Source organism: Emydura macquarii, unplaced genomic scaffold (genome assembly GCF_026122565.2).
Source record: "Emydura macquarii macquarii isolate MOO-44397 ecotype Brisbane River unplaced genomic scaffold, CSIRO-AGI_Emac_v2 contig_3287, whole genome shotgun sequence".
Taxonomy (NCBI): Eukaryota; Metazoa; Chordata; order Testudines; family Chelidae; genus Emydura; species Emydura macquarii.
In genome coordinates, this window is record NW_027133424.1 from 7,091,800 (window position 1) to 7,119,092 (window position 27,293).

General features: G+C 45.1%; 2 protein-coding genes across 13 annotated transcripts in view; both read left to right on the forward strand.

Moving 5' to 3' along the window:
• LOC137142940 (dimethylaniline monooxygenase [N-oxide-forming] 2-like) lies at positions 1–12,648 on the forward strand. 2 transcript variants are annotated; one of them, XM_067532475.1, is made up of 8 exons: positions 1–323; positions 1,083–1,271; positions 1,847–2,009; positions 3,141–3,286; positions 4,402–4,601; positions 6,479–6,831; positions 8,261–8,333; positions 9,249–12,648. In XM_067532475.1, the coding sequence occupies exons 1-8, from the start codon at positions 192–194 to the stop codon at positions 9,676–9,678; spliced, it is 1,686 nt and encodes a 561-aa protein (XP_067388576.1). In that variant the 5' UTR covers positions 1–191; the 3' UTR covers positions 9,679–12,648. The 2 variants fall into 2 exon arrangements, with proteins under 2 accessions (XP_067388576.1, XP_067388577.1); XM_067532476.1 differs by lacking the exons at positions 6,479–6,831; positions 8,261–8,333; positions 9,249–12,648 and adding an exon at positions 5,332–5,396.
• Positions 12,649–14,652: 2,004 nt separating this feature from the next.
• The window catches only part of PRRC2C (proline rich coiled-coil 2C), a 118,213-nt gene continuing 105,572 nt past the window's right edge, over positions 14,653–27,293 (forward strand). For 9 of the 11 annotated variants that reach the window (XM_067532533.1, XM_067532540.1, XM_067532535.1 and 6 more), the window contains exon 1: positions 14,653–14,770. The gene's annotated coding sequence lies outside the window, so the exon portion shown is untranslated. The remainder of the gene's footprint in view (positions 14,771–27,293) is intronic. The other 2 variants (XM_067532544.1, XM_067532542.1) reach the window with 1 other exon arrangement.

The window sequence follows — 27,293 nt, forward strand, 5'->3', positions numbered from 1 at the left end:
ATTCCAGTGATTTGGAAAGCACAGCAGTACAAATTTTAACACACGTATTGACCTGTGCTGCAGAAATCCCAACCATTTAATCATTTATTTCCCCGCTGCCCTCCAGGTGAAGCTCTTCCAACGCTAGGCACTGAAGGTGTCCCGGAGAGCAGCTCTGACGCCAACTTGACTCTCGCCTGATACAGGAAAGCATGGTGCAGAGTGTGGCAATCATTGGTGCTGGGTCCAGTGGACTGGTGTCCATTAAATGCTGTCTGGATGAGGGGCTGGAGCCCACCTGCTTTGAGAGAAGTGATGACATCGGGGGACTCTGGAGGTTCGCAGTGAGTGGGATTTCCTTATCTAGTGACTTCTTAAGAAGGTGTTTATTTTGGATCAAGCTACGTGTTGCTTTGAATGTTACTGTAGTTTATATTCGCAGCCAAGGAAGAAATTGTGCCCATGGACCTACAGACATTTTCAGAGTAGACTCATTGGGCTTTCAAGGGGTAAGGAGATGGAACAGCAAGAGCCATAAACTCTGGAACACACATATCTACTCTTCCCCAGCAAAGTCAGTACCTACACCGGAGCAATGCACTAGAGTCTGGAAATCAGGTGCATCCATTCCCCCAATGACACCATTCTATAGACAGAGATATAAAGAGATTGAGGGATTGTCTACATGGGAAAAGTGACCAGAATAGCTACTGCAGAAAAAAATATTCTTGAATAGCTCCTCATGTGGACAATTTTATTCTGGAATAAGCATATCTGGTTTGCTTTTATGTGCGCTTTGGTTTTTTCTGAGTTAGCTATGGAAGCAGATTAAGCCAAACCAGAAAAGGCACTGTTCTTCCAAAAGAAGGGTGTCCACATGAAGAGTTATTCCAGAACAGCTATAGCCCTTTAAATTCATTCCCTCCCTTATTCTGGAATAACTTCCCGGTGTAAACAAGTCCAGAGGTGGTGGAGCAGAATCCATGTATCTCCTCTATGTATCATTTGGCCATTTAACCCTGCTTTGATGACGCAAGTCAAGTAAATTCCTCTCGCTCGGTCACTTTTTGAAAACATGGTTGCATATTTTCCATTTTACACAGGAAACTGCTGAAGCCGGAAGGGTCAGTGTCTACAGATCTCTGATAACAAACACCTCCAAGGAAATGTCCTGTTTCAGTGATTTCCCTTTCCCAGAGGATTTCCCCAACTACCTGGACCACTCCAGGCTCCTGGAGTATTTCAGAATGTACGCGGAGCACTTCCGCCTTCTCGGATACATACGTTTCAAGGTAAGAAGAGAGTCAAAGAGTTGTGTGTGCGCGGCACTGCTGTCAATAAAGAGAAACAAGGAAAAGGTTAACTGACAACTGTAGCTGACACGTCAGGTTGTCAGGTCTCTAGCTGTCAGTTGCACACCAATGAGGTGTGGGGACAAAGACGGCTTAACGTTTAATGTCTCCTCTCCGCTCCCCCAATCTGGGAGGTAGCCAGGGGCCAGTTCGGCCCCCACTGTCAGTGGAAGGAGGCTCACAGCTGCCCTAATCTATGGTGGCCAGTGACAGGTCACCCTCTGCAGCTACCCCGTTAAGTATCTCAGCCCTGCTGCGAAGGGGCCAGAATCAGGGGCCTTGCATACTTACAGATGAAAGAAACGTCTGTACCTCTGGGCCTAACCCAGCACTGAGACCCATATCTTCAAAAGGTATTTGCATGCCTAACTCCCAGTGGAGTTCACAACTCCCAGGGGAAAATAGGTACCCCAAATACCTTTGAAGATCTGGGTCTAAACACTCAGACTCACAACCTATTTACCACACAGAACGACCCATAATGGTGTTTTAATTTTAATGTGGCTTCGTGTAAGACCACAGTTCACAGTGTAAGGAAATGCCCAGACTTCTCCATCACTGGCCAGTGGGACGTTGTCACGGAGACTGACGGGAAGGTCACATCGGCCATTTTTGATGCTGTCATGGTTTGCAGTGGCCATTATGCAGAGCCCCATTTACCACTGGACTCTTTCCCTGGTAAGTCCTGCTTTTCCCATGGAATGTACTACAGAAAGCCGTACAGCGCGTGGGGTGAAATTCAGCCCTGGCTAAGCCATCTGTGGAGGGACAAATTCCAGCATTAGTGAATTAGGTGAATTCACATATGGACTGGAATATGGCTTCCTGGGAGCTTCCCTGTCGTGCCCTGCCAGTGACCTGCCCAGAAGCGATGGTCTCTGCAGTAAGAGGATATTTTATTCCCAATGCCCTTTCAGCCCTTGCCTCACTAATAAGGCTGCCAACAAGGTCCTTAATTATTCCCAACTGTGAGGGTAGTTTGACGTGACGCAGGTAAAGCACGAACTGAAACAGAATGCCTGAAGGCATGGCATCGCAGAGTCAGATCTCCAGGGAGGACGTGTATGGCTTTGCAGCTAAAGAGAACATCTGTCTGACTCATTCTGCCATGCTGAATGCCCAGCCTCGCTTTGGGAAGCCCTACCCCCCTGTGATTAGAATCCACCAGAGGGAAGTTTTCTTAACCCCTTAAAGGAACAGGCAACCAGCTGCACTGTCTTTTACGACAAGATGAAAATCTAGAGGGCCAGATCCTCTGCTGGTATAAATTGGTGTAGCTATGCTGATTTATATCAGCTAAAGATCTAGCACAGATTTTGCAAAGGATTCTGAAGGATGATGATGATGATAGAAAGCACTTATATATATAAGCTAAGACAATTATTATTTATACATATTCCATTATCTCTGCAAACCCCCAGGCCAGAGTCGAACCTACTCCACAGGAGGAGCATAAGGAAAATGAAACATAGATGTCAACGTATTAGCAACTCCAGATGTAAACATGTGACACTGTCTTGGCATAGCAATAAAAACCAATAGGCCCAGAAAGATAGGATATTGGATTCTTTCCAAGCACCTGGGACTCCATGTTTGTCAATAGAAAGACTCCTGTTGATCTCAAGTGCACTTGAATCTGATACATGATAAGTTGGCTGTGGTAAAGAAAAATGGTTGGACACAAAATGGGAAGACTAGAGTAACTCAACAGGAATTAAGGGTCAGAAGCAATGCTGTCAACAAGGAATTGTCTCAGTGGAACAAGCACATTTATCTAATGACAGGAGATGCTCCCCGCTTTCTTCACAGGCCTGGAAAATCGCTTTAAAGGCCAGTACCTCCACAGCTGGGAATACAAAGACTCGGCCAATTTCCAAGGGAAGAGAGTCCTTGTGCTTGGTACTGGGAATTCTGGAGGAGATATCGCTGTGGTGCTCAGTCGCGTGGCTGCTCAGGTAGGACTCTGGGATGATGTGTAGAGATCTGGCGTCTGAGTTCTCGTGCAAACGCTGTGTCACCTTGGGGTGGGTCCATCAACAGTCCAGCGGGTCACAAGCAAAGGCTGATCAAAGTCTGGAGAGCACCAGCCATGCTGATCACGGTTCCTCTGTCAACACTACAACTACAAACAATATCTACTGTTACTACTTGTATAATGAGTTGCCCCAAGCAGACAGGCCATCCTTTTGATTCAGAAAGTGGAACATATGCAATTGGCAAAGCATTCTAAGTAGATCAGAGGATACCTGGACAGAAAGCACTTGTTCCTGCTACCACCAACCATCCCACATTGCCAGTTTTCTTCCTGTAATTCCACCATCCTTTTTTGTCCCATTTCACACCGGTCTCCACCTACACAGTTCCATCGCCAAAGTAGCCTTACTGTTTCCAGCTCAGCCAAGCACAACCTGGCACCTTCAGGTCTTACATGTGCCCCAGAATCCTTCATATAGGTTGCCAAGAAGCCTTTTTCGGAAGAAATGGAAGACAGGATGTTGCAAAGGGTTTCGCTGATAGTCCTGCACTCCTTAGCAGCACCTGGAACTATTCTCCCACCCTGTCCCCCAAGTCAGGAAACATACCTAGTGGGCAGAGCTCAGTATATCTGATGTCTTGATGTCTTCAAAAAGCCTAATTATTGGGGCTTTACCGCCCATGGAAAGTGCCTCAGGAAGGATGCCAGAAGAGACTAGAATGGTGTGAACAAATTAGTACCTGAGGACATGCCAAGATTAGGCATTGCCCAGAGGTTTTAAAGTGCATGGAGGTTCAAATCAAGGTCTATAGAAAGATACGCTGCAATTTCCTGGACTGTTCTGCAAGTCAGTATAGCAGATACATTGGTGGTTTTGCAGCTGCTAGGAGTTAGAGAGAGACACTGGGAACTGATTGGTTCATCCAGACCCTGGGTCCTTGCCCCAACCTCCTTATCTTGGGATATTCTCGTTAGCTCTCAACCATTCCATATTGAAGGCCTTCTAGCAAACATACAAGACATGATTTGACAGTGGGAACAAAAAGGAGCCCATATTCCTGGCAATAGATTTCTCAGGCCTCAACTATTTTCCAGGTGTTTCTCAGCACCAGAAGTGGCACGTGGGTGGTTAGTCGGATTTCAGACCATGGCTTCCCTTTGGACATGATATTCACCACTCGCTTTCGCAACTGTGTCGAAAGTTTCCTCCCATCAGCTATCGTGAGCTGGCTAAGGCAGAAGAAGTTCAATACATGGTTTGACCATGAAAACTATGGCTTGATTCCTCAGAAAAGGTACTTTGTTTTCAGTGCATATGCCCCATTTCATTTGGAGAACAGTAACAGATTAGCAAAACCCTACATTGCCTTGCTTACAGGCAGTTCTAGTTTAGGGATTAACACCTGTCTTTCAGCGGTGGCAATTTTTCACGTTTGTTTCGATGACATACTCTCATGTGAATTGATTCTTACCAGCGAGATTGACAGCTGCCCCTTTTGGATAATGGTATAACAGACTCCCATTTGGATCTATAATTTAAGAACTTACAACATTACCCTACAGAAGGCAAGAGACTGGCAAGCTCAGCTGTAGAGTTAGGTGACATTTGTTATGCAAATATTTTTTTTCTCTGAAAATGCAGATTTGGATCAATTGAAACCATTCATTAATTTGACTCGAATTTGGTAAATAGCTTTACCTGAGAAAAAATGAAAAAATAAGTTTTTGTTTTGGAATTTCCAAATTGAAATGTTTCCACGCGTCATTTTGGAATGATGTTTTGTTTTGGAATTGTCGTAGATTTAATTTAAAAAAAAAAACCATTAAAAAATGTTTGGAACCCCCTCACCCCCAAAGAAAAAAAAATGAAAAAAAAATTTTCAGGTCGAAAAAAAATGCTTTGTTCAACCCAATACTTTTTAAATTTATTTCCAGGACAAGCATGGTTTTCTCGAGGGGGGGAAAAAAGATTTGGTTTCAGTTCAATCTGAAACACTTTTTTTTTTTTTTTTTTTAATTTTTCAGTTAAACCTGCAAACTGAAAAATGGGTTATTTGCCCAGCCCAACTCAGAAGCCTGACGAAGACCCTTTAGCATCTAGCTCATTGGATCAAATTCAGCCTAGGTCAGTGACAGGAACTTAGAATTACTACATTCTGAGGGCTCTTTGGTTGTCTACATTACATGAATTGCTGGCGCAGGGTATGTCTACACTGCTGGGGCTGCACGGATCGATGCAGCGGGATCAATTGAGCGGGCAGTGGAGACCCAGAAGTGCTTTCCGGTCGACACAGTAAATCCACCCCTCCCGAGAAGAGTAAAGTTGCATCAACCGGAGGGTGTTTCCCATCGAAGTAGCGCAGTGGAGATGCTGCGGTCAGGGAACGTTAGTAAGTCAATGAGCGATATGCAAGCTGCAGTACATAGCTTGTGTATCTCCCATCGATGGCTGCCGGCAGTGTCATGTTTCTTTGAGCGGAAAGCTATCAACATGAAAAACACCATTGCAAGGCCAGATTCTCCTTTGCACAGCCTGAGCAGCATGAAGGAGATGGAGTCTGAGTACAACTGGCCAGCTGATCTCTCAGTGGCTATGAAGCTGACAGAGCCAGCTTCTCCACTGACCACCCCACCCACACCCAGGTGGGATGGGGGTTGAGTGGAGCACAACTCTGCTCCTCCTGTCTCAGCTGGAGTGTGGTGTCTTAGAGACTGGAGCCAGCTGTCATAAATTAGAGAAAACTTAGGCTGCTCTATCTTATGGCATGGTGTCTTGAGGAACAGGGAGCTATACCAGCTTTCTGACAGTTCCCCATCCTCTTCTCCATGAAGCTGCCCTAGGTGCAAGAGAGATTCTAGCCTATAAATGCTAGTTCCAGCCAGCACTGGATAAAAGCTCTGGATTCTGACTTCTGCTTATCCACAGAACAGGTACGGCTTGGGCAAACAGCGTAACTTCCCCCCACATTTCCCCATCTAGAAACCTCACCCCTGAACACCTAACTGCTCCATATCTGGTCTTCCCCCATTAGCGCTTCCACACCTCACAATTGATTGTAGTGTAGACAGAATTCCAGCTCTGCTTTGGCTCTTTATCACACACCATGTCAGATCAAACACTGTATTCAATCTCTCTCTCTCTCTCTCTCTCTCTCTCTCTTCCATGTGCAAGTCCAAATTTAAGCTTAATTGTGAATGATGAGCTGCCAAGCCGCATCCTCTGCGGTGCTGTTGTGGTAAAACCAAACGTGGAAGAGTTTACTGAAAGCTCAGCTGTCTTTGAAGATGGGACGGTAGAGGAGAACATCGACATGGTAGTCTTCACCACGGGATATACTTTCTCTTTTCCCTTCCTGGAAGAGTCCGTTTGCAATGTCTGCAGAAGCAAGTACTCCCTTTACAAATACATCTTCCCACCCACTCTGGAGAAGCCGACGCTGGCTGTCCTTGGCCTTATAGAGCTAACAGGCTCCATCATGGCAGGAGCAGAACTCCAGGCTCGCTGGGCCACAAGGGTCTTTAAAGGTAGGCAGACTGAGGGTTTGTCTGCACTGCCACTGGAGCTGTAATTCCTAGCTGGCATAGATGGACACATGCTAGCTTTGAATTAGCTGGTATGCTAAAAATAGCAGTGTAACCATGGCGGCGCGATCTAGACACCTGAGTACGGTCGCATCTAGTCCCTCCTGTTGCCTGTGCTGCCCTGGCTATTTTTAGCATGCTAGATGGATAAAAGCTAGTGCATGTACTTCTATAGGAGCTGGGAATTACACTCCAGCTGCAGTGTAGCTGTGCCCTGATGTGTGAACAAAAGTATCTGGTGTGATGACCCATCCCGTTGCCTGCAGTACCACAGTGCCACATCTTGATGGTGTGGTGCACGCACAGGGTCCAGCAGCTCTCAATACGGTTATCAAGTGGCCTCATCACAGCCAGGGGGCCAAATCTTGATTTCTTACTCAGGCAAAACTCTCACTGCTTTCACTGAATGTTTTAGGGCAGTAAGGCCTGAGTCTGGTCAGGATTCAGCCTACTGGCAAGAGGCCAGGCTCTTCACTGCCTCGTGTCATCATATGCACCCATGCAGCATTGGTATAACATGCTACCATCTGGATACAAGGAAAACTATTTCCCATAGTTAACACTAGTAGAACATGGAATGGGTTACCTAGGGAGGTGGTGCTAACACCACCCTTAGAGGTTTTTAAGGCCCGGCTTGACATAGCCCTGGCTGGGATGGTTTAATAGGGGTTGGTCCTGCTTTGAGCAGGAGGTTGGACTAGATGACCTCCTGAGGTTCCTGCCATATGGCCAACATGACACTACACAGAGCGTAATTCCACAAAGAATCAACACACTAGCTTCTCTGCGAAAAATGACTCAGGGCAGCAATACTCAGATCTCAGTGGTTCAGGAGCCAAATTAGCAATCAATGTTACCCAAAAGAACCACAGTAGTGCGACTTCATTGTTTTATTTACTATAGTACTATGTATTCATATTAAAACAGTATGACAGGAAATATTTAGTGTATCTATATATATTGTGTGTGTGTGATTCTTATCAGCTACAATTGGTTAATAACATAGTAAAAGCATCCTGACTGGTTAATAACAGACTGGTGAATAATGAAATCACATGGTGTTTTAATGTCATGTCCTGCAAAGAGCTGCAAGAGATGCATTAAAGAGACACTTGCGGCTTGTGGTCCTCAGTCTGAGTATCCCTGACTTAAAACCTCAGCTGTGTAAAGGGACTGAGGTCGGTTGATTTCAGTAGAGCGGTGCTGATTTGCACCACTTGTGGATCTGGCCCTTACTACTTAGCTCAGCTCTTGCTAAATATTTCCAGCCTCAGATGTACTCAGTGAAGGAGCCAGTAGTTGACTGACTGGTTTTAGGACTTAGGGGATAACAAAGTGCTATTATGTTCTCTGGTTTCTTTTATATTCCCAGGCTTGAATCAGCTCCCTCCTGCCAGCAGGTTGATGGCTGAAGTTGCCAAGAAGAAGCAACATCTAATTAAACAGTATGAAATACTATTTATTCTATTCCACATTCAGGGTATGGTGCTACAGTCAGTAAAATTGCTGCTGAACAGGGGAAGGGAGTCCCTCTATCTATTTAGGTACTTATATGGCCCCTGTCACCAGAGCATCTGAGTGCCTTGCAGTATTTTACTGTATTTATCCTCACAACAACGCGAGTTTTAGCCTATAGACCAACTAACTCAAGTTAAAAGCATCACTGCATTTTGCGTGTAAATGGGACTTGAGTGAGGAGCAAAACTCAAGAGAACTTTGTCATGAAGACAAGCCCTTTAACTCTAGCTAACACACCTCTTTTCTATATCGTGACAACAAGACCTAATGCAGAAGAAGTGAGGATGTGTTCCAAATCCCAGTGACTGCCACACCTACTCACAAAATAACTTGTGTATGTCTCGCTACCTGGTCACTGGTTCAAATTAAGATCAAGTTAGTGATCGAGATAAAAATCACCTAACTAATGGCTGATGGTGAACTCTTGTGAGATGAGTCCAGTTCCTACTGAGCTGGTGACAAATGACCTGAGCAGAGCAAAGCAGGCAGATGGAGATGTGAGGATATGGCCCCTTATCTTTTTAACTCTCCGCAGAAGGGAAGCCTCTTAAGTTTCATAGCCCTTCTCTGGGTCTTTTTTATTTCTGCTGCTCCCTTTTCAAGACAGGGTGGCCAAAACTGAACCAAGATGAAGGGCATAAAGTTGATGTAGATGATGGCATTATGTTTTCACTGGTATTCTATAGTCATTTCCTAGTACAGTCTAATATCTGGTTTGCATGTCTGACCATTTGCTCTGCACAGAGCTTTGTATGAATCAGGGAAACTGGAAGGAGTTTCAGTCATGCATTTTAGGTTTACACAGAAATATGATAACCTCTTTATTTTATTTCCTAATGAAGGGGTCTTTCCAACCAGGAGAACAAAATCAAGATGAGTTACATTGGCTACATGGATGAAATTGCTTCGGGTATCGGTGTAAAACCCAATGTGCTGCTGCTGTTCCTGAAGGATCCCAAGCTGGCCCTGGAAGTTTTCTTTGGCCCATGTACCCCCTGCCAGTACCGCCTGACCGGACCAGGAAAATGGGTCGGAGCCAGAAACACCATCCTGACTCAATGGCACCGGACTCTGAAGCCTCTGAGAACCCGAGTCATAGATGATTCTTCCAACCACTCTTTGGTTTTCCACTGGCTTACAATTCTTGGCCTGCCTGCACTCCTTTGTGCTGGTTTACTTATTTGTAAATATTCCCCTCAGTTGTGGTTCCCCAACATAAGATTAGCTGCTAGTCCCATCTGTAAAATGGGCTTTCTGAAAGGGGGGCTCTGAGTAGCTGTTGAAGGTTCTAAGCCGTGCCGCCAGAAGACAATAACCTCAATGACTGGAACCATTCACCAGCTCCCCGAAAAATTCAGCCTCTTCAAGCCCAGCTCATCCCAACCAGGTTGACACCAAAGACCACCACTGGCCTCAGCGAAGTGACTCTGAAAATGCAAGCCAGTTTCAACCAGCTCCCCAGCCTGAGGTTGTATGAACATTCTAGCCAAGTTCCCTTTGTTTGAGAATACACACACTCGCTCTCCAGCTAATATGAAGTTGGTCCTGGGGTCAACCGCTAGCTGTGAGGAAGCCTGCCCTATCCCCTGGAGCCAGGGAGAGCAACAGAAGATATAGGGATTACTAACTCAATCTATACCTCGGATTATTACACCTGAGATATTTCATTTTTCCTTCACCACTGACTCTGATTGTTGACTGATTGCATTTCATTCATCTTGAATTATAAAAATAGATTAGTCAGCTTCTCTCTTGTATAGAGAGAAGTTGTATAGATACGTTTCTAAACACATTCATTTTCTGATTCTTTCCCATTGTGTGCTGGTCGAGTATAGAATCATAGAATATTAGAGTTGGAAGGGACCTCAGGATGTCATCTAGCCCAACCCCCTTCTCAAAGCAGGACTAACCTCAGCTAAATCATCCCAGCCAGGGCTTTGTCAAGCTACAGCTTAAAAACCTCTAAAGATGGAGATTCTACCACCTCCCTAGGTAACCCATTCCAGTGCTTCACCATCCTCCTAGTGAAAAACTTTTCCTAATATCCAACCTAGACCTCCCCCACTGCAACTTGAGTCCATTGCTCCTAATTCTGCCATCTACTACCATTGAGAACAGCCTAGCTCCATCCTCCCTGGAGCCCCTTTTCAGGTAGTTAAAGGCTGCTATCAAATCCCCCCTCATTCTTCTCTTCTGCGGACTAAACAAGCCTAGTTCCTTCAGCCTCTCCTCATAAGTCTTGTGCTCCAGCCCCCTAATCATTTTTGTTGCCCTCCGCTGGACTCTCTCCAACTTGTCCACATCCTTTTTGTAGTGGGCGGCCCAAAACTGGACACAATTCTCCAAATGAGGCCTCACCAATGCCGAATACAGGGGAATAATCACTTCCCTCGATCTGCTGGCAATGCTCCTACTAATGCAGTCCAATATGCTATTAGCCTTCTTGGCAACCAGGGCACACTGCTGACTCATATCCAGCTTCTTATCCACTGTTACCCCCAGGTCTTTTTCTGCAGAACTGCTGCCTAGCTCATCGGTCCCCAGTCTGTAGCTGTGCATGGGATTCTTCCATCCTAAGTGCAGGACTCTGCACTTTTCCTTGTTGAACTTCATCAGATTTCTTTTGGCCCAATCCTCCAATTTGTCTAGATCACTCTGTATCCTATCCCTACCTTCCAGGGTATCTACCACTCCCCCTATCTTAGTGTCATCTGCAAATTTGCTGAGGGTGCAATCTACCCCATCCTCCAGATCACTAATGAAGATGTTGAACAAAACCAACCCTAAGACCGACCTCTGGGGCACTCCGCTTGTTACCGGATGACAGCTAGACATGGAGCCATTGATCGCTACCCCTTGAGCCCAATGATCTAGCCAGCTCTCTATCTATTTTATAGTCCATGCATCCAACCCGTACTTCTTTAACTTGCTGATAAGAATACTGTAACAAAAGCTTTGCTAAAGTCAAGGTATATCACGTCCACCGCTTTCCCCATATCTACCGAGCCAGTTATCTCATCATAGTAGGCAATCAGGTTGATCAGGCATGACTTGCCCTTGGTGAATCCATGTTGACTGTTTCTGATCACCTTCCTCTCTTCCAAGTGCCTTAAAATGGATTGTAAATGTAAATGCTTGCTACCTGCTGTAGTGCTTACCTTAGTCGATGCGCCCCACTCCCCGGTGTGCTTCACTTTATGTAGTCATTCCCAACAAATAATTATCTTGTCTCAGACCTGGGTTTGATTTACTGTAAAGGCAATGGAGCCTTCTGAACCAGTTTTGTACCAGACGTTGAATTTGTGCTGCAGTGAAATTTCAGTGCCATTTTAGAGACAGTCCATTATGTCAATGTGAGCTGCCACAAACCATGACCCATATTGTTGAGGACTGTAAAATGACTCAACTTCCTGGAGGTCTTTGCACCTTGAACATCATTGATAAGTACACTGTGGCTTGGCATGACAAGATTGCATACGACAAATAAAAAAATAAAATACATTTCCAACAATACAAAGCAGGTGTAAATCTTTAACCTTCTGTTTAGTAGTATTTTACATTCATTTGGACAGAAGCAGGACTAAGAATTATCTAGACCATCCCTGACAGGTGTTAGCCAAACACCTGCTCTTAGGAGATTCCATCACCTCCTTGGGTAATTTGTTCCAGTGCCTTACTACCTTGACAGGAAGTTTTTCCTAATGTCCAACCTAAATCTCCCTTGCAGCAGTTTAAGCCCATTGCTTGTTGTCCTGTCTTCAGTGGTTGAGGAGAACAATTTATCACCCTCCTCTTTATAACAACTTTTTATGTACCTGAAGACTGTTGTCATGTCCCTCTTCAGTCTTCTCTTCTCCAGACTAAACAAGACCATTTTTTCAATCTTTCCTCGTAAGTCATGTTTTCTAGACCTTTAATAATTTTTGGTCCTCTCTTCTGGACTTTCTCCAATTTGTCCATGGAGCGGTTCTGTGGCCATTCCTCCCCGTCAGGCTCGGAGGGAAGCCACTCTGTCCCACTACATCCCACAAGCTAGGGCTCTGACCCCACTGCTTCATGGCAGAGCAGCGCACGGTCTACTGCCCAGCCTCCTGGCTGAGGCAGGCAACAATCTACAGTCTATAGCAGTGCTTCTCAATCTTTCTGAGTGAAAGCCCCACTAGTTAACATTAGGTAAAACATGCACCCGCCCCGCCCTCTCGCCGGCCATAAACACATGTAACTCCTATAAACACATATAATAATAACAACAACATTCAATTACATAATAATAAATTACTCTTACCTGAGTAAGAAGCTAAGCCTTCCCTGTCGCAGCTGCCACCATGTCTTGTGTGGCCCCCCCACCTTCCCCTCCTTCATGGACTGAGGGTAATGGAGGCGGGCCCTGGTAGGTTGGTCGGGGCTGCTCCAAGCCCCCAGCAGCTTGGGGTTACTCCTCTGTGGCCGGGTGCTCAGCTGGTGTGTGCCTGGGCTAGACTGCTCCTCGACTTCAGCCAGTGCGGAGCTCAAGGCTACTTCTCTGCACTGGCCGGCATGGAGCTCGGGGGGGCATGCACCTGGCTGGTGTGGAGCTCCAAGGGTCTGCTCCTCCACTCCGGCCAATTCGAAGCTCAAGGCTGCTGCGCCCAGCGTGCAGCTAGGAGGGCTAAATGACCTCAATATTACTGAAGCTTCATGGACCCTCTTGTAATCTTTGGAGGCCCCCCACAAAGGCTCAAACATCAGAAGGCAGATAGAAAGACCCCAACTTCAAATTTTAATCTTATTTTTAAACCAATCTTCTGATTTCTTTGTTGTTGGGTTTTTTTGGGGCCCATCTGACTATTTTTGAATGCTCTCGCTCAGAAATTCTATGGATGTAATCACTTGACTCCAGGACTTGGGGATTTAAAGTAAAACACTAAACATTATGAGAGTTTGCACAGAGCTCTCTTTCACATTGCCAGCATCTTGCTCTATTTGGTGGTTTACTTAAAGCCACAGCTCTTGGAAAAAATTGTGTGAGAATCTCAGATTTCAGTTTTAAAATAAAGTAAGATCTTGCCTCCACACAACTGCTGTACTGCTTTAGCTATACCGATATAACTATACCTATCTCTTATACAGCCCCTTTATCCGGAGCCTCAGTCCATTGCTCTATACACTAGGCCACTAAAATGGTACAACCTCCTTGTGTAGACTCAGTTATACCAGTACAGATTATTCCTGTACAAGAAGGAGAATCAGCTATACTGCTATAAGGCACCTTTACCCAATGCAACTGCTTCCACAGTAGTGGTTGTACTGGTATAACTACATAATTTTAAAGTAAATCATACTCCTATCCAAACTAGCAATACTGCAGAAAAACTGTGGGTATATCTACACTGCAGTTAGACATGGCTAGCTCTTGCCAGCTGACTTGGGCTAAGGGACTGTTTAATTTCATTGTAGACATTGTAGAGCAGCCCCAGCTCTGGGCACTCCCACCTCGAACCTCATCCTAGAACCTGGGCTTCAGCCTGAGCTGAAATGTCTACACTGCAATTAAACAGCCCCTTACCCCAAGCACCTCAGGCCTGAGTCAGCTGGCACGGGGGCGGGTTAATGGCAGTGTAGACATATGCTGTGTGCACAGCAGGTCTTAATTTCTAGTTCTCATACTTGCAAAGATTGGAAACATAACTTGGGTGCACTGCACAAACTCAGAAAATAGAAAGCAGGGAAGGGGGGTAAGAACGGCCCATTTATTTTCAAAATCTCATAATTTTTAAGCCCCTCGTGATTTTTTTGAGCCTGACTCGTGGATGTTGGCAGGCCGGCCACACCGTCTCTTTGCCAAGGAGCACTGGTGGGCTGTGCAATAGTTCCATAATCCAGCAGCCAGCCAGCGGCCTCAGGTTTGCTCGTGTTTCCAAACTTCACTGCCTCTCGCAGCCAGAGTCAGGAAGGACAGGGAAGAATCTGGGGCTCCTCCAATCTCCCCTGGGCTGATCCCCAAAAAACACATATCTGAACCCTCAAGCAACAAAAGCCACTGAAATGCCCCTACCCGGGGCTGAAGTGATCCCCCTGCCCTGCAGTTCCCACGCAAGCAGCACTGCAGTACAGTGCCTTTCTGGAGGGGACAGTTCCCGCATGATCCTGCAGGTAGCGCTGTCGGCTCCGCGAAGAGGAGGAATCCGCCCAGGCGACTGCGACAGCCGGCCGTCACGTGACCTCCGCTGCGCGCGTGGGCGCTGCGCGGTGAGGTCAGACGCCGTTGGCGCCGGCTTGGCCGCCCGCCATCTTGGCCCCTGTCTGTGTGGAGGCGCGGCGCGGCCTCAGCGAGTCCCGCAGCCGGGTACAGGCCGGAGCGCCGGCCCCGGACGCTGCGCGCCAGGTGAGGAGCCGCAGAGGGACCCGGGAGAGGGGCGCTGGCTGGCCGGCCGGCTTCTCCCCTCGGAAGCGGGGCCAGGCACCTGGAGCCGGCGGGAGCGGCGCTGAGGGAGGAGCGGCCTGCGCCGCATTGCCGGGCGCTACGTCAGGGCCCCGCTTCCGCTCGGCGTGGGGTGAGCCTGGAGGGCCCAGGGGCTGGGGCGAGGGGCCCGCCCGCCCGCTGCCGTGGGGAAGGGAGAGGGCGCCCCCTCTCCCAGTGCCTGTGGCGGGAGGGGCGTTTCCTTGGGAGGAGATGAGGGGGATTCCTTATTCGCCATCTTCTGGGGGGAAAGGGCCCGAACTCCCTAGTACCACTCCAGGTGGAGGGGAGGGGGCCCGAACCCCCTAGTGCCGCTCCTGGAGTTGAGCAGAGGGGCCATGTTTCTTTGCAGTGAGTAACGGGCCCTGTCCTCCTCCCCCTTTCTTGAGGCTGGGTTGGGTGAGCCTGGGTTTCCCTCTTAGCTTCGGGTCTCCATGACAAGAGTGATGGATTGATCCTGCTCCTTGCAGGCACTGTGAACTCCATGGGGTGCTGCAGCAGCCTCTTCCTGCTCACCCTTAGCTGTATGAATGACCACGAAGGGGAAGGTACTTGGTATAGGAATATTGTATGGTGCAACTGAGCTCTTTCCTCCCCATTGGCACAAACTGATCTTTCAAATTGGTTTGTTGCAGGATTGAAGGCTTGTGGTGTCGGAGGGCCTTTCTAGTCAATGCAGTTTAGTATCAGTTATCTATTTCTTTCTCTCACTCTAAAATATTTTAGACTTCTCTATTACAGGTGACGATACGGGAAGACACAGGCTATGCAGTTGATGTTAGTTTGTAGTTCTGTTTTTGTTCCAATTTTATGTCTCTGTTATGGGATTACTCACCTGTTACTGTCAAGGTTCTATGCCCTATAATGCCTTGCCTTTGAGACAATGACATTTTGTACTCATAATACTTGAGGTGATTAGGGTGAGCAGATATTGCAGAATTATTTTGTTTAGCTTCAGAATAAAACACCGTTCACTAAAGTCTTTTTTATGCCATTGTTAACAGAGGTGGGAGTGCTAGACTAGACATGGTTCCAGGAGGCTGCTGCCATTTTAACCATGGTGTAGTTTAGACCTACTTTATGCAGAGTTAGATGGCATTGTTAAAACAGATTGCTGGTCTACATTAAGCATCCTGGAGCCACCACTGAGGAAAGCAATGGTTGGAAATTTTGGGGGCAAAGGTTAATTGTAGACACAGCTTAACAGGTTTCCAAGAAAGTACCATGTTTCTTTGCTGACTACTGAAGAGGAAGCCTCCCTATCTGCAGTAAGATGTGTTGTCCAATATGCATGCTGTTCCAGTGAGTGTTTCTCATTCCCCCAGTGCCCCCACCCAGCCTGTCCCAGGGGCTTCCAAACTTGAATTTTTAAAAGTGACTTACAAAGAAAAATATGGATTCATGAAGAAAAGAGCAGACTATATGAAAAAAGTTTGAAGGGGGACTTTTGTGGGGTGAGGGGAATGACATTCTGTATGGGGAGGAGGTTTGCTCTTAAATAACAGGAATGTCAGATATCTTCACTGGTTTTCTGGTCTCAGATGTATAATGGTAGTTTTTTCACTCCTTAATAGATTTGATTATTCAAAGGCCGTTTTTCCTTCTCAAATGTTTTCTCAGGTATTTCAGTCAAATAGGTGTTGGCAAGAGTAAATTACAGAGTTTTGAACAATTAGACTAAATCCATTTCCCTCTCAATAGTTTAGTTTTCAGTGTCTTGTCTAGTGTGATGTCATAATTCCATTGGTTCTTAAATCTTCTGTAGAGTTTCTGGGTAGGCAAGATGTGAATTTCTAGTGGAAATTTTTTTTTGTAAGAAACCTTTCAGTCTCCTTCATACGTTGTAGAGAAGCAAAAAGGATACAAATTTAATTTTATTCCCCTGGCAGGTCACCTTTAATACCTGTGCTGCCAAAAGCTTGTCAGTTCCGTTTTTCTTTCTATACTATGAAGTTCAGAGTAAAATGTGCCATTTTTCATCAAGCTTACTGAAGGAGCACTATAATATGTTTGTTAGACAGTTTTGTTCTTTGAACTAAGAAATGTGAATGCTTTGAGTCCTTAGGACTTGGTGTACCTTTGACAAAAGGATGGTTTGTGCCCTTGAGTGCATCCCATTCTCTGATGAGATCAGTTAATGAGAAACATTAAAAGATGCCGTTTACCTTTTAAGAAGATATATTTATAATGGATTTCAGTGGAACTAAAATGGGAGCAGTATGGTCTAATATCTAGATGCGTACTGGGATTCATCACTGTGTTCTGCCACTGACATGCTGTGGCCTTGTATGTACCAGTCACTACACTGCCTAATTTTCTTAATTTATAAAATGGAAATAAGAACTTTACAAAAGTGGTATAGTATGGCAGATAAAATGTGATATACATGTGCAAACCATTCTTCACAAGCCTTCCTTCAAGAGGACTGTCGCTTTCAAATGCAGTAATAGCATAAATTCTCTTGACTGCTTATTTAAACTATTTAATTGGAAATCTTGCCTTAGAAAAAAAACTTCTGCAAAAATAGTTGAAGTATTACTGGATTATTTCTAGTTATACAGATTTATATAATGCATCTTCAGCATATGGGGAAATCAGATATAGCAGAGCCTGTTCTGGGAAGTGAAATGGTAAAATATGGCACATATTTGGGTAGCTTGTTTAGGGTGTTGCTATGTCTGGGTTTTTGTGTCAATAGGCAGAAGATGTGTAAGTAGGAGGATTGGGTATATTGTTAGTATTGCACTGGACCTGGGTTGTGACGTCCTCACCCTAAACGTTGTTATTGCATATTAAATAGGGAAGTGATGTGATCAAATTGATGACAAGGCTGCTGACTTTAGTAGCTCTATTTTGTATGGGCAGGCAACGTGTATCCGGGAGACTAAATGAAAGATGTTGCAGTAGTCAGGATGGGATATATAGGGAGGCACTAGCCTAGGATGGGAAACCAGGTTCAGTTCCGTGCTCTGTCAGACTTCCTGTGTAACCTTGGGCAAGTCACTTAGTTTCTCTATATCCTCAGTTAAAATGGGGAAAATGGTTCCCTATTCACAGAGGTGTTGTGGGGATAAATAGATTAAAGATTGTGAAGCACTTTGAGATCTACTGATAAAAAGCTCTATACAATTTTTATATGAGGGCTTGGACGAGAGATTTAAATGTGAAGATGAAAAGAAAAGGCCAGATGTTGGAGATATGGAGGGGGAAGAAGCCCTCTCTAGCCATGAGACTTTAGAGTTGAGAGAATTCTTTCTCCCTTCAAGCATCCAATCTGGCGGAGAAGGAGAGGAACTTCAAATTTATCAGATACCCTGAATCCAGAGGTGGCTGGAAATTATGATGTCCTCAAGCTCAGTACAGGAGAAAAGTATCTTGATAACACCCTCCCCCTTTCCATCAGCTGGCGTGTATGCTGGATTTGACATCATGGAACTGCCATGTTGCTTACTGGTAGATCCTTTGCTCATTGTTTGTATTGACTTAAGGCTTTAGTAAGCTTAGCTCATTCTGTTTGCCCTGTAAATTTTTCAAGCCTTAGTTTTGCTTTTACAGATGGCACAGAATTTATAATATATTAGGCCTTGTCTACATTAGAGAGTTTTATCGACCAAAGTCAGCTTTGGTCAACAAAACAGAGATGATGTACACACTGCAATCAACCACTCACTGACAAAACTGCCCTTTTTTTTCAACAAAATAAAATCACCTCCAGGAGAAGTGTAAGGCTTTTGTCAGCATAGTTAGGGTGAGCTGTGAAATTGATAAGAAAGCCCAAGTTCACGCTGCTGGTTCCCACTCCCGGCTGGTAGCGGAGCAAGAAGCTCGAGCTGCTGCAAGCTTGGGCGGCTGGTACCAGCTCCAGACTGGGAATAGGGTGAGAAGCCTGGACTGCTGCAAGCCCAGGTAGCTGGTTACCACTTCTAGCTGGAAGGGGCAGCCATGTCAGTTTCATGGCTCAGCCAGGTAATTGACACGGCTATCCTGGTGGGGAGCAGGTGGTGAAGCACCCTGACTTAGAATCATAGAATATTAGAGTTGGAAGGGACCTCAGGAGGTCATCTAGTCCAACCCCCTGCTCAAAGCAGGACTAACCTCAGCTATATCATCCCAACCAGGGCTTTGTCAAGCCTCAGCTTAAAAACCTCTAAGGATGGAGATTCCACCACCTCCCTAGGGAACCCATTCCAGTGCTTCACCACCCTCCTAGTAAAAAACTTTTTCCTAATGTCCAACCAGACCTCCCGCCCTGCAACTTGAGACCGTTGCTCCTTGTTCTGTCATCTGCCACTGCCAAGAACAGCCTAGCCCCATCCTCCCTGGAACCCCCTTTCAGGTAGTTAAAGGCCGCTATCAAATCCCCCCTCACTCTTCTCTTTTGCAGACTAAACAAGCCCAGTTCCCTCAACCTCTCCTCATAAGTCCTGTGCTCCAGCCCCTTAATCATTTTGGTTGCCCTCCGCTGCACTCTCTCTAACTTGTCCACATCCTTTTTGTAGTGGGGGGCCCAAAACTGGACACAATATTCTAAATGCAGCCTCACCAATGCCGAATAGAGGGGAATAATCACTTCCCATGACCTGTTGGCAATGCCCCTCCTAATGCAGCCCAATATGCCATTAGCCTTCTTGACAACCAGGGCACACTGCTGACTCATATCCAGCTTTTTATCCACTGTTACCCCCAGGTCCTTTTCTGCAGAACTGCTGCCCAGCTCGTCGGTCCCCAGTCTATAGCTGTGCATGGGATTCTTCCTTCCTAAGTGGAGGACTCTGCACTTGTCCTTGTTGAACCTCATTAGATTTCTTTTGGCCCAATCCTCCAGTTTGTTTAGGTCACTCTGTATCCTATCCCTACCCTCCAGGGTATCTACCACTCCCCCCAGCTTAGTGTCGTCCCCAAACTTGCTGAGGGTACAATCTACCCCATCCTCCAGATCATTAATAAAGATGTTGAACAAAACCGGCCCCAGGACCGACCCCTGGGGAACTCCGCTTGTGACCGGTTGCCAGCTAGACATGGAGCCATTGATCACTACTCGTTGAGCCCTATGCTCTAGCCAGTTCTCTATCCATTTTATAGTCCATTCATCCAGCCCATACTTCTTTAACTTGCTGATAAGAATACTGTGTGAGACAGTATCAAAAGCTTTGCTAAAGTCAAGGTATATCACATCCACCGCCTTCCCTACATCCACAGAGCCAGTCACCTCATCCTAGAAAGCAATCAGGTTGGTCAGGCATGACTTTCCCTTAGTGAATCCGTGTTGACTGTTCCTGATCACCTTCCTCTCCTCCAAGTGCCTTAAAATGGATTCCTTAAGGACCTGCTCCATGATTTTTCCAGGGATTGAGATGAGGCTAACCGGTCTGTAGTTCCCTGGATCCTCTTTCCTCCCTTTTTTGAAGATGGGCACTATATTTGCTTTTTTCCAGTCCTCAGGGACCTCCCCCTGTTCCCACGAGCTTTCAAAGATAATAGCCAATGGCTCTGAAATCACATCAGCCAACTCCCTCAGCACCCTCGGGTGCATTACATCCGGCCCCATGGACTTGTGAATGTCCAATCCTTCTAAATAGTCTTGGACCCGTTCCTTCAGCACTGCGGGATGTTCGCCTCCTTCCCATTCTGTGCCACCCAGTGCAGCAGTCTGAGAGCTGATCTTGTCTGTGAAGACAGAGGCAAAAAAGGCATTGAGTACCTCAGCTTTCTCCACATCCTCCGTCACTAGGTCGCCTCCCTCATTCTCTAAGGGGCCCACACTTTCTCTAATCTTCCTCTTGTTGGCAACATGCCTGTAGAAACCCTTCTTGTTCCGCTTCACGTCCCTTGCTAGCTGCAACTCCAATTGTGCTTTGGCCTTCCTGATTTCATTCCTGCACGTTCGAGCAGTGTTTATATAATCCTCCCTAGTCATCTGACCAAGCTTCCACTTCTTGTAAGCTTCTTTTTTGCGTTTAAGTTCGCCAAGGACATCTTTGTTAAGCCAAGCTGGACGCCTACCATATTTGCTATTCTTTCTGCACATCGGGATGGTTTGCTCTTGTGCCCTCAATAAGGTCTCTTTAAAATACAGCCAGCTCTCTTGGGTTCCTTTCCCCCTCATATTAGCCTCCCAGGGAATCCTGCCCATCAGTTCCCTGAGGGAGTCAAAGTCAGCTTTTCTGAAGTCCATGGTCCGTATACTGCTGCTCTCCTTTCTTCCTTTCGTCAGGATCCTGAACTCGACCATCTCATGGTCACTGCTGCCTAGGTTGCCACCCACTTGTACTTCCCCTACCAAATCTTCCCTGTTTGTGAGCAGCAGGTCAAGAAAAGCATGGCCCCTAGTTGGTTGCTCCAGCACTTGCACCAGGAAATTGTCTGCAACACTCTCCAAAAACTTCCTGGATTGTTTGTGCTCTGCTGTATTGCTCTTCCAGCAGATGTCAGGGTGATTGAAGTCTCCCATGAGAATCAGGCCCTGTGAACTGGAAACTTTCCCTAGTTGAGTAAAGAAAGCCTCATCTACCTCATCCTCTTGGTCTGGTGGTCTGTAACAGACACCCACCAGGACATCACTCTTATTGTTCTTGCTTCTAAGCTTAACCCATAGACACTCAACTGACTTATCTCCAGTTTCATATTGGAGCTCAGAGCAGTCATAGTGCTCTCTTACATACAGTGCAACTCCTCCCCCTTTCGCCCCTGCCTGTCCTTCCTGAACAGTTTATACCCATCCATGACAGCGCTCCAATCATAAGAGTTATTCCACCAAGTCTCAGTTATTCCAATCATGTCGTAGTTTCTTGACTGTGCCAGGACTTCCATTTCTTCCTGCTTGTTTCCCAGGCTTCTTGCATTTGTGTACAGGCACTTGAGATAAGTAGCCGAGTGGCCTACTTTCACAGTATGAATCGGGAGGCCTCCCCTGCTGCACCCTCCTACTTCTGCTTCCTTGTGGTGTCCCTCTTCCCCACTAACCTTCGGGCTTAGGTCCCCGTCCCCCGTCGAAACTAGTTTAAAGCCCTCCTCACTAGGTTATCCAGCCTGTCTGCGAAGATACTCTTCCCTGTCTTCGTTAGATGAATCCCGTCCCTTCCTAGTAATCCTCCTTCCTGGAACAGCATTCCATGATCGAAGAATCCAAAGCCCTCCCTTCGACACCACCTGCGTAACCACGCATTTACTTCCCCAATGCGACTGTCCCTACCTGGGCCTTTTCCCTGAACAGGGAGGATGGACGAGAACACCACTTGCGCTTCAAACTCCTTAATCTCTTTTCCCAGAGCCACATAGTCCACAGTGATCTGCTCAAGATCATTCTTGGCAGTGTCATTGGTGCCCACATGGAGGAGCAGGAAGGGGTAGCGGTCTGAGGACTTGATAAGTTTTGGCAGTCTCTCCGTCACATCCCTAATCCTAGCTCCAGGCAAGCAGCACACTTCTCTAGTTTCCCGGTCCGGATGGCAGATGGATGACTCCGTCCCCTGTAGGAGGGAGTCCCCGACCACCATCACCCTTCTCTTCCTCTTTGGAATGGTCGTGGAACCCCCATCCCTAGGAGAATGCATCTCTTGCCTTCTGATCAAACGGGTCTCCTGATGATCCATTCCCTCTGAAGGGTCCTCCAAATCATTCTCCTCCGTAGTACTTGTGCAGAGAGGATGAAAATGATTCCTTACTTCTATCTGCATGGTGGGCACATGGGTTCTCTTTTTTCCGGAGGTCACATGCTGCCAATTTTTTTCCCCGTTCTTCATTATCGCCTGCCCGGCCTTCTCTGAATCTTCCTTACGCTCTGCCTGTGCCCGATGGAGAAAGACTTCTCACCCTGTCTCCCAGCGGGGAGAGGGAACCAGCTGCTGATCTCCACTCTCAGCTGGGAGCCAGACCAGAAGTCCAGGTGCTTCTCCACCAGCTCCTCAGTGAGGCAGCCTTGTCAATTACATGGCTGCCAGTTCTGGAGGAGAGCAGAACGGAGAAGCCCCACCTGGCTTCCCCTGGCTTCCTGCAGGGAAAGGGAGAGAAGAAGCCCCCAGCAGCTTCCCCAGGCTCCCAGCTGAGATTGGGGGTGAGGAGAGCCCACAGGGAGTCCAGGAGTCTGTGGACTCCCCAGGGCTCTCAGCTCCCCACACTGCCCCTTAGGTCAGTGGAAGTGCTCCTGGTGAGGATATACTTCACGGACCCAAAGAGGGAAGTGTGGACATCAGCCACCACTGTAATTACATTAGGTCGACTTATTTTTTAAGTGTAGACAAGACCTCAAATACAACAGAGAAGCAGGTAAAGAAAAAAACACAGCTGAAAGTTGTGGAAAAAAATGAACATTGGAAGGGTTTATAAAACTAGAAGAAATCTGAAGTTAAATGACAGGAGCACAAGAGTTCAAAAATACACACAGAGCAGAAGATGGAGATAGGAACTAATAAAATGCAAAGATGCTGTAATAAAATGCAGAGATGAAAACAGTTTCAATATCTACTGTGTTCAGACTAACACAAATAGACTACTGATTTTATTATGAATACCTCAGACCAGGGTGGATTGTTTTAAATCAAGGCGATTCATTGATTTTCATCACCAACAGAAAATAATTGATTTAAATCAAGTTTCCCATTGATACTTCTTCACATATTTCTTAAGCAATAGTGCAAAACTGGTCACTAAAACATGTTAATTTACACTCAGTACAGCGTTTTACAACATCTAGGAGGGTATAATTTATGTAATTTTTTAGATAACTTGATTTTTATTAATTTAGGCAACAGTACATAATACTCATTACCTGTGTCAAGTTGCAGATGCAGCAGCATTATATTAGGAATGGTAAGAACTAAATCTCACACACACACAATAGCACTTATATTTTATTAAACTAAATCTTAAATGTTACGTAAACGTTTCACATTTGCAGTTGCCGCAGTCTCCTGAGTTGCCAGCTGTCCTTAATTTTTTAAACTCTAACAGACAAGTCATTACAACACTAAACGTATGCTGTCCTTAAAACGTCTACAACTAGCTCTCATCTTCCCCACTCCCAGTCATTTTTATTCATAGACTGAAACAGAAACACAAGTTTCCCTGCTTTTTCAACTCCCAGTTGATTTCTTAGCTATGAGTGAATAATACCAAATGATGAAAATATTCTCTCTGTGCCTGCAGAGGAAGCTACTGCTCTGAAAAGTTGGCTTAGCAACTGAAGGAACTCTGTTTCAAGGTGCCTGGCTAATGATTTCCACCAATTCAGGGGAGTGACTTTGTTCAAAACATCATCAGTAAACATGTACTGTTTAAATGGTTCCGCTCCAGCCTGAAATGTATTATGACTGGCATAACTGAGGAGTGATTTTGAGATGCCCATACCATGGCAGCAGCAGCATCTTCAGAAGTTAAGCATCTACCTTTATATTGGGTTGAGAATGTTTTCAAGAAAATGAGCTGGAGTTAGTGCTTAATCCATTCGCTTCCGTATTGCCTGCAGTTTAACTTTCTGGTGAGGTATTTCTTTGTTCAATGTCTCTTGAAGTGCCTTCCAAATTTCAACAGCATCAGCAATGCAGCAACAATTTCTCTGAAGTTTGTTTAAGGCTATGGATATAGGATTCAGTATACTGAGCATATCCTCTACATTCTGCTTTAGTCCAATGTTAGATACTTTGAATGAGATACTTCCATCTATTTTATCACGGTTTTCTTCACAAGGTTTTATGAGACTAGGCCAGTTCTTAATAAATTGTTCAAAACAATCAACCACAGAATTCCACTGAACATCTTGAGGGAGAATTAGTTTGGATCCTCCTGCTCTCTTCAGTGAAGCTGAAGCAAAATGGTTCTTACAGAAGAATTTTGCGACTTCAACAACATTTTCTTTTATTCCTGGAGAAGATGTACGTAAGTCTTTGACTAAAAGATGCGTTAAATGGGCGCTGCAGCCATATGTTATTAAGGAGCATCCTTCCGTTTCTTCTAAGTATCTTCTCATCTTTGCCACATTTGCAGCATTGTCTGTGACAAAACTGCGCACATTACAGTTGAATTTTTGTTCACAATTTATTACAGCTTTCACAGCCACTTCTTTTAAATATTCTGTTATGTGGGGATTTCCCTTTGTATCTATTGTTTCTGAAAGATACACAACCCCATCTTCTGTTGTCACACAGGCACATATTACTGGATCATTGTGTACATTGCTCCACCTATCAGGGCTTAAACTGGCAAATTTCCCCTCAGTATTTCCTGCATACTGTTCAAGTTCCTTCTCATGCATTGTATCTAGCAACCTTCCACCAATGTCTGCTCAACCAGGTGGAGTGTAGCCTGGTCATAAGGACTCAACCATGTCAATGAAGTGTTTATTGTTGATGCGAAAAGAAGAATTTGTGGCATAAATGAACCGAGCAATTGTTCTTGTTGATGTTGGCTGGTCCTTACTACAAACCCATCCATGGTGGTGGTTTTACTGGATGATTGAAATCTTTTGCTTGCTACCGATACTTTGTTGTCTGAAATACCTTTAGTTGCAGCACTGCTGCTAAAAGTACCAACAGTTGACTCTGACGTTGTTGCAAATAGACAGTCACAGTAAAAGCCTCTTATGTTTAAATGAGATCCTGAAACAAAATTCAAAAATGATTTTGAATAGTCGTTCTTCTCAGTTCTTCTCACTCTATTCAGTTAATCATTTACATTTTTTTCAGCAAGGATGCAGATCCGATTCCAAATTGCAAAAAAAAAGCTAAGACTGACTGCACTTAGAGTGCACTTTAATTTTGGAGTAAGCCCCATAGAACAAACTGGCACTTCTGGGGTTTTTTTTGAGAAAACAAGTATAGGATGGGGTTCCCTTGGGAAAGCTGAGTTATGCTGAAGTAAAATAGGGAATAGATTTATGGCATCACCATTACGGTCTGTGACCATGATGTTCCAAAATAAGGGTCATGTATTATGTAATATAAAATAAGAAAATGACACCCAGTGGCAACTGGCAACTCTAGATTTCTCTTGCTGCTGCTTTCTGTACCTTATACTTGGGTGATAGATTCTAATCCTAGTTACCTAATTAAATAAGCCATAAGGATTAGCTAAACTAACTTTTTTTTCTAGCAACATTCAACATAGCAAACAGCTTGGGAATTTACTTGTTAAATCGCACTTATACTAAAAGGCATAGAGAGAGTCTTGAAGAAATGATGCATTGGAAAGTGAATTATTTAAGTTATTAACCAGTTGATCCACATTGTTTTTCAGACATATCCACATCTTCATCCACATCATTTTCTCCCAATAAGCAGTTTTCATTATGGTGTTTCATTCTTGCAACTAGGCCTGCATTTCCTTGCTCTGCTTACACTTGACACATTTCCTTTTTTATCCAGGGAAGGGATTTCTTCATAATGTTTCCAGATAGGAGCGCTCTTATGCCCAGAAGCCATGACAGTTTTTCTGTGGCAAAAGTGTGGGGGAATATAGGAAGCTGTGTGTGTGTACTGAATAATGTCTTCCCTTTTTCTTTCCAGTTCACTCCACTGTTCTTTTCTACTCTGCCTCCATCCTTTGTGTCTCTGTCTTTAAGACAGTGTCTTAACTAACGCCTCTGCCTTGCTTGGCCCAGCTCCATCACTGCATAAGCACAGAACAACAACAATCCTAGCCAGCCCCTGTCTGTCTTTGCACATGTGACTTTAATCTGCTGAGAAACAGAAACTAAAAGTCCAGAACTTTCAAGAAGCAAGAGTTGGTAGTTAGGCTGGACAGACTAGAGCCATTAATTCATTTTTATGAGACAAAGTGTAGGTTTAGCATGTTTGTGATGAAATTGATTTTTTTTTTAAATCATCAATAAAATACTAAATTTCTCTCATTTGAAAAAATAACATTACAATTCAATCTTTTCTTTATGAACTGTTAGTTACAGATTGCACAAATGCACATTGAGTGAAGCTTTTCATTGTTTGTACTCTTTAAACTTAATCTGGTACCTTCTTAGTTCATGGCAAAATGAGATTACAAGTGCAAGAACACAGGTCAAAAGCAAACACTGTACCTTTATGGCCAGGATACCCATGCAGGGAAAAAAAACTGACTTCACTTTTCAATGTTTTATGTTTGAAGAAGGTCTGAAAAGATTTTTGACATTTTCTTGCTTGTGTTTTTACATTAGAAATTCAGGTCCCATCTAGCCTAAAAGATGGATGGCTGGAGAACTGATAAATCATAACCTCACAAAAGGAGGTTAACTCACATAACTTTCACAAAGGAGTGAAAGTTGGTCAGTTGGAGGGAAAAAAAGGGGATTTTTGCTTGAACTATTTTAAGTACTACTTATTATTAAACAACTAGTCAACTTAAAATCATAACTGAGGCTCTAAGAACAGAAAGATTCAAGACATTATTATTAAAGATTCAAACATTTAATTAAGGTGTAAGATGAACTAGACATTCTCTGAGATCCCTGAGAACCTCCTAC

Coding starts and splice junctions, on each gene's coding strand:
- LOC137142940 (XM_067532475.1), top strand. CDS start 192: ATGGTGCAGAGTGTGGCAATCATTGGTGCTGGGTCCAGTGGACTGGTG. Junction 2,010..3,140: donor ACCACTGGACTCTTTCCCTG/GTAAGTCCTGCT, acceptor CTTTCTTCACAG/GCCTGGAAAATCGCTTTAAA. Junction 4,602..6,478: donor GGCTTGATTCCTCAGAAAAG/GTACTTTGTTTT, acceptor TCCATGTGCAAG/TCCAAATTTAAGCTTAATTG.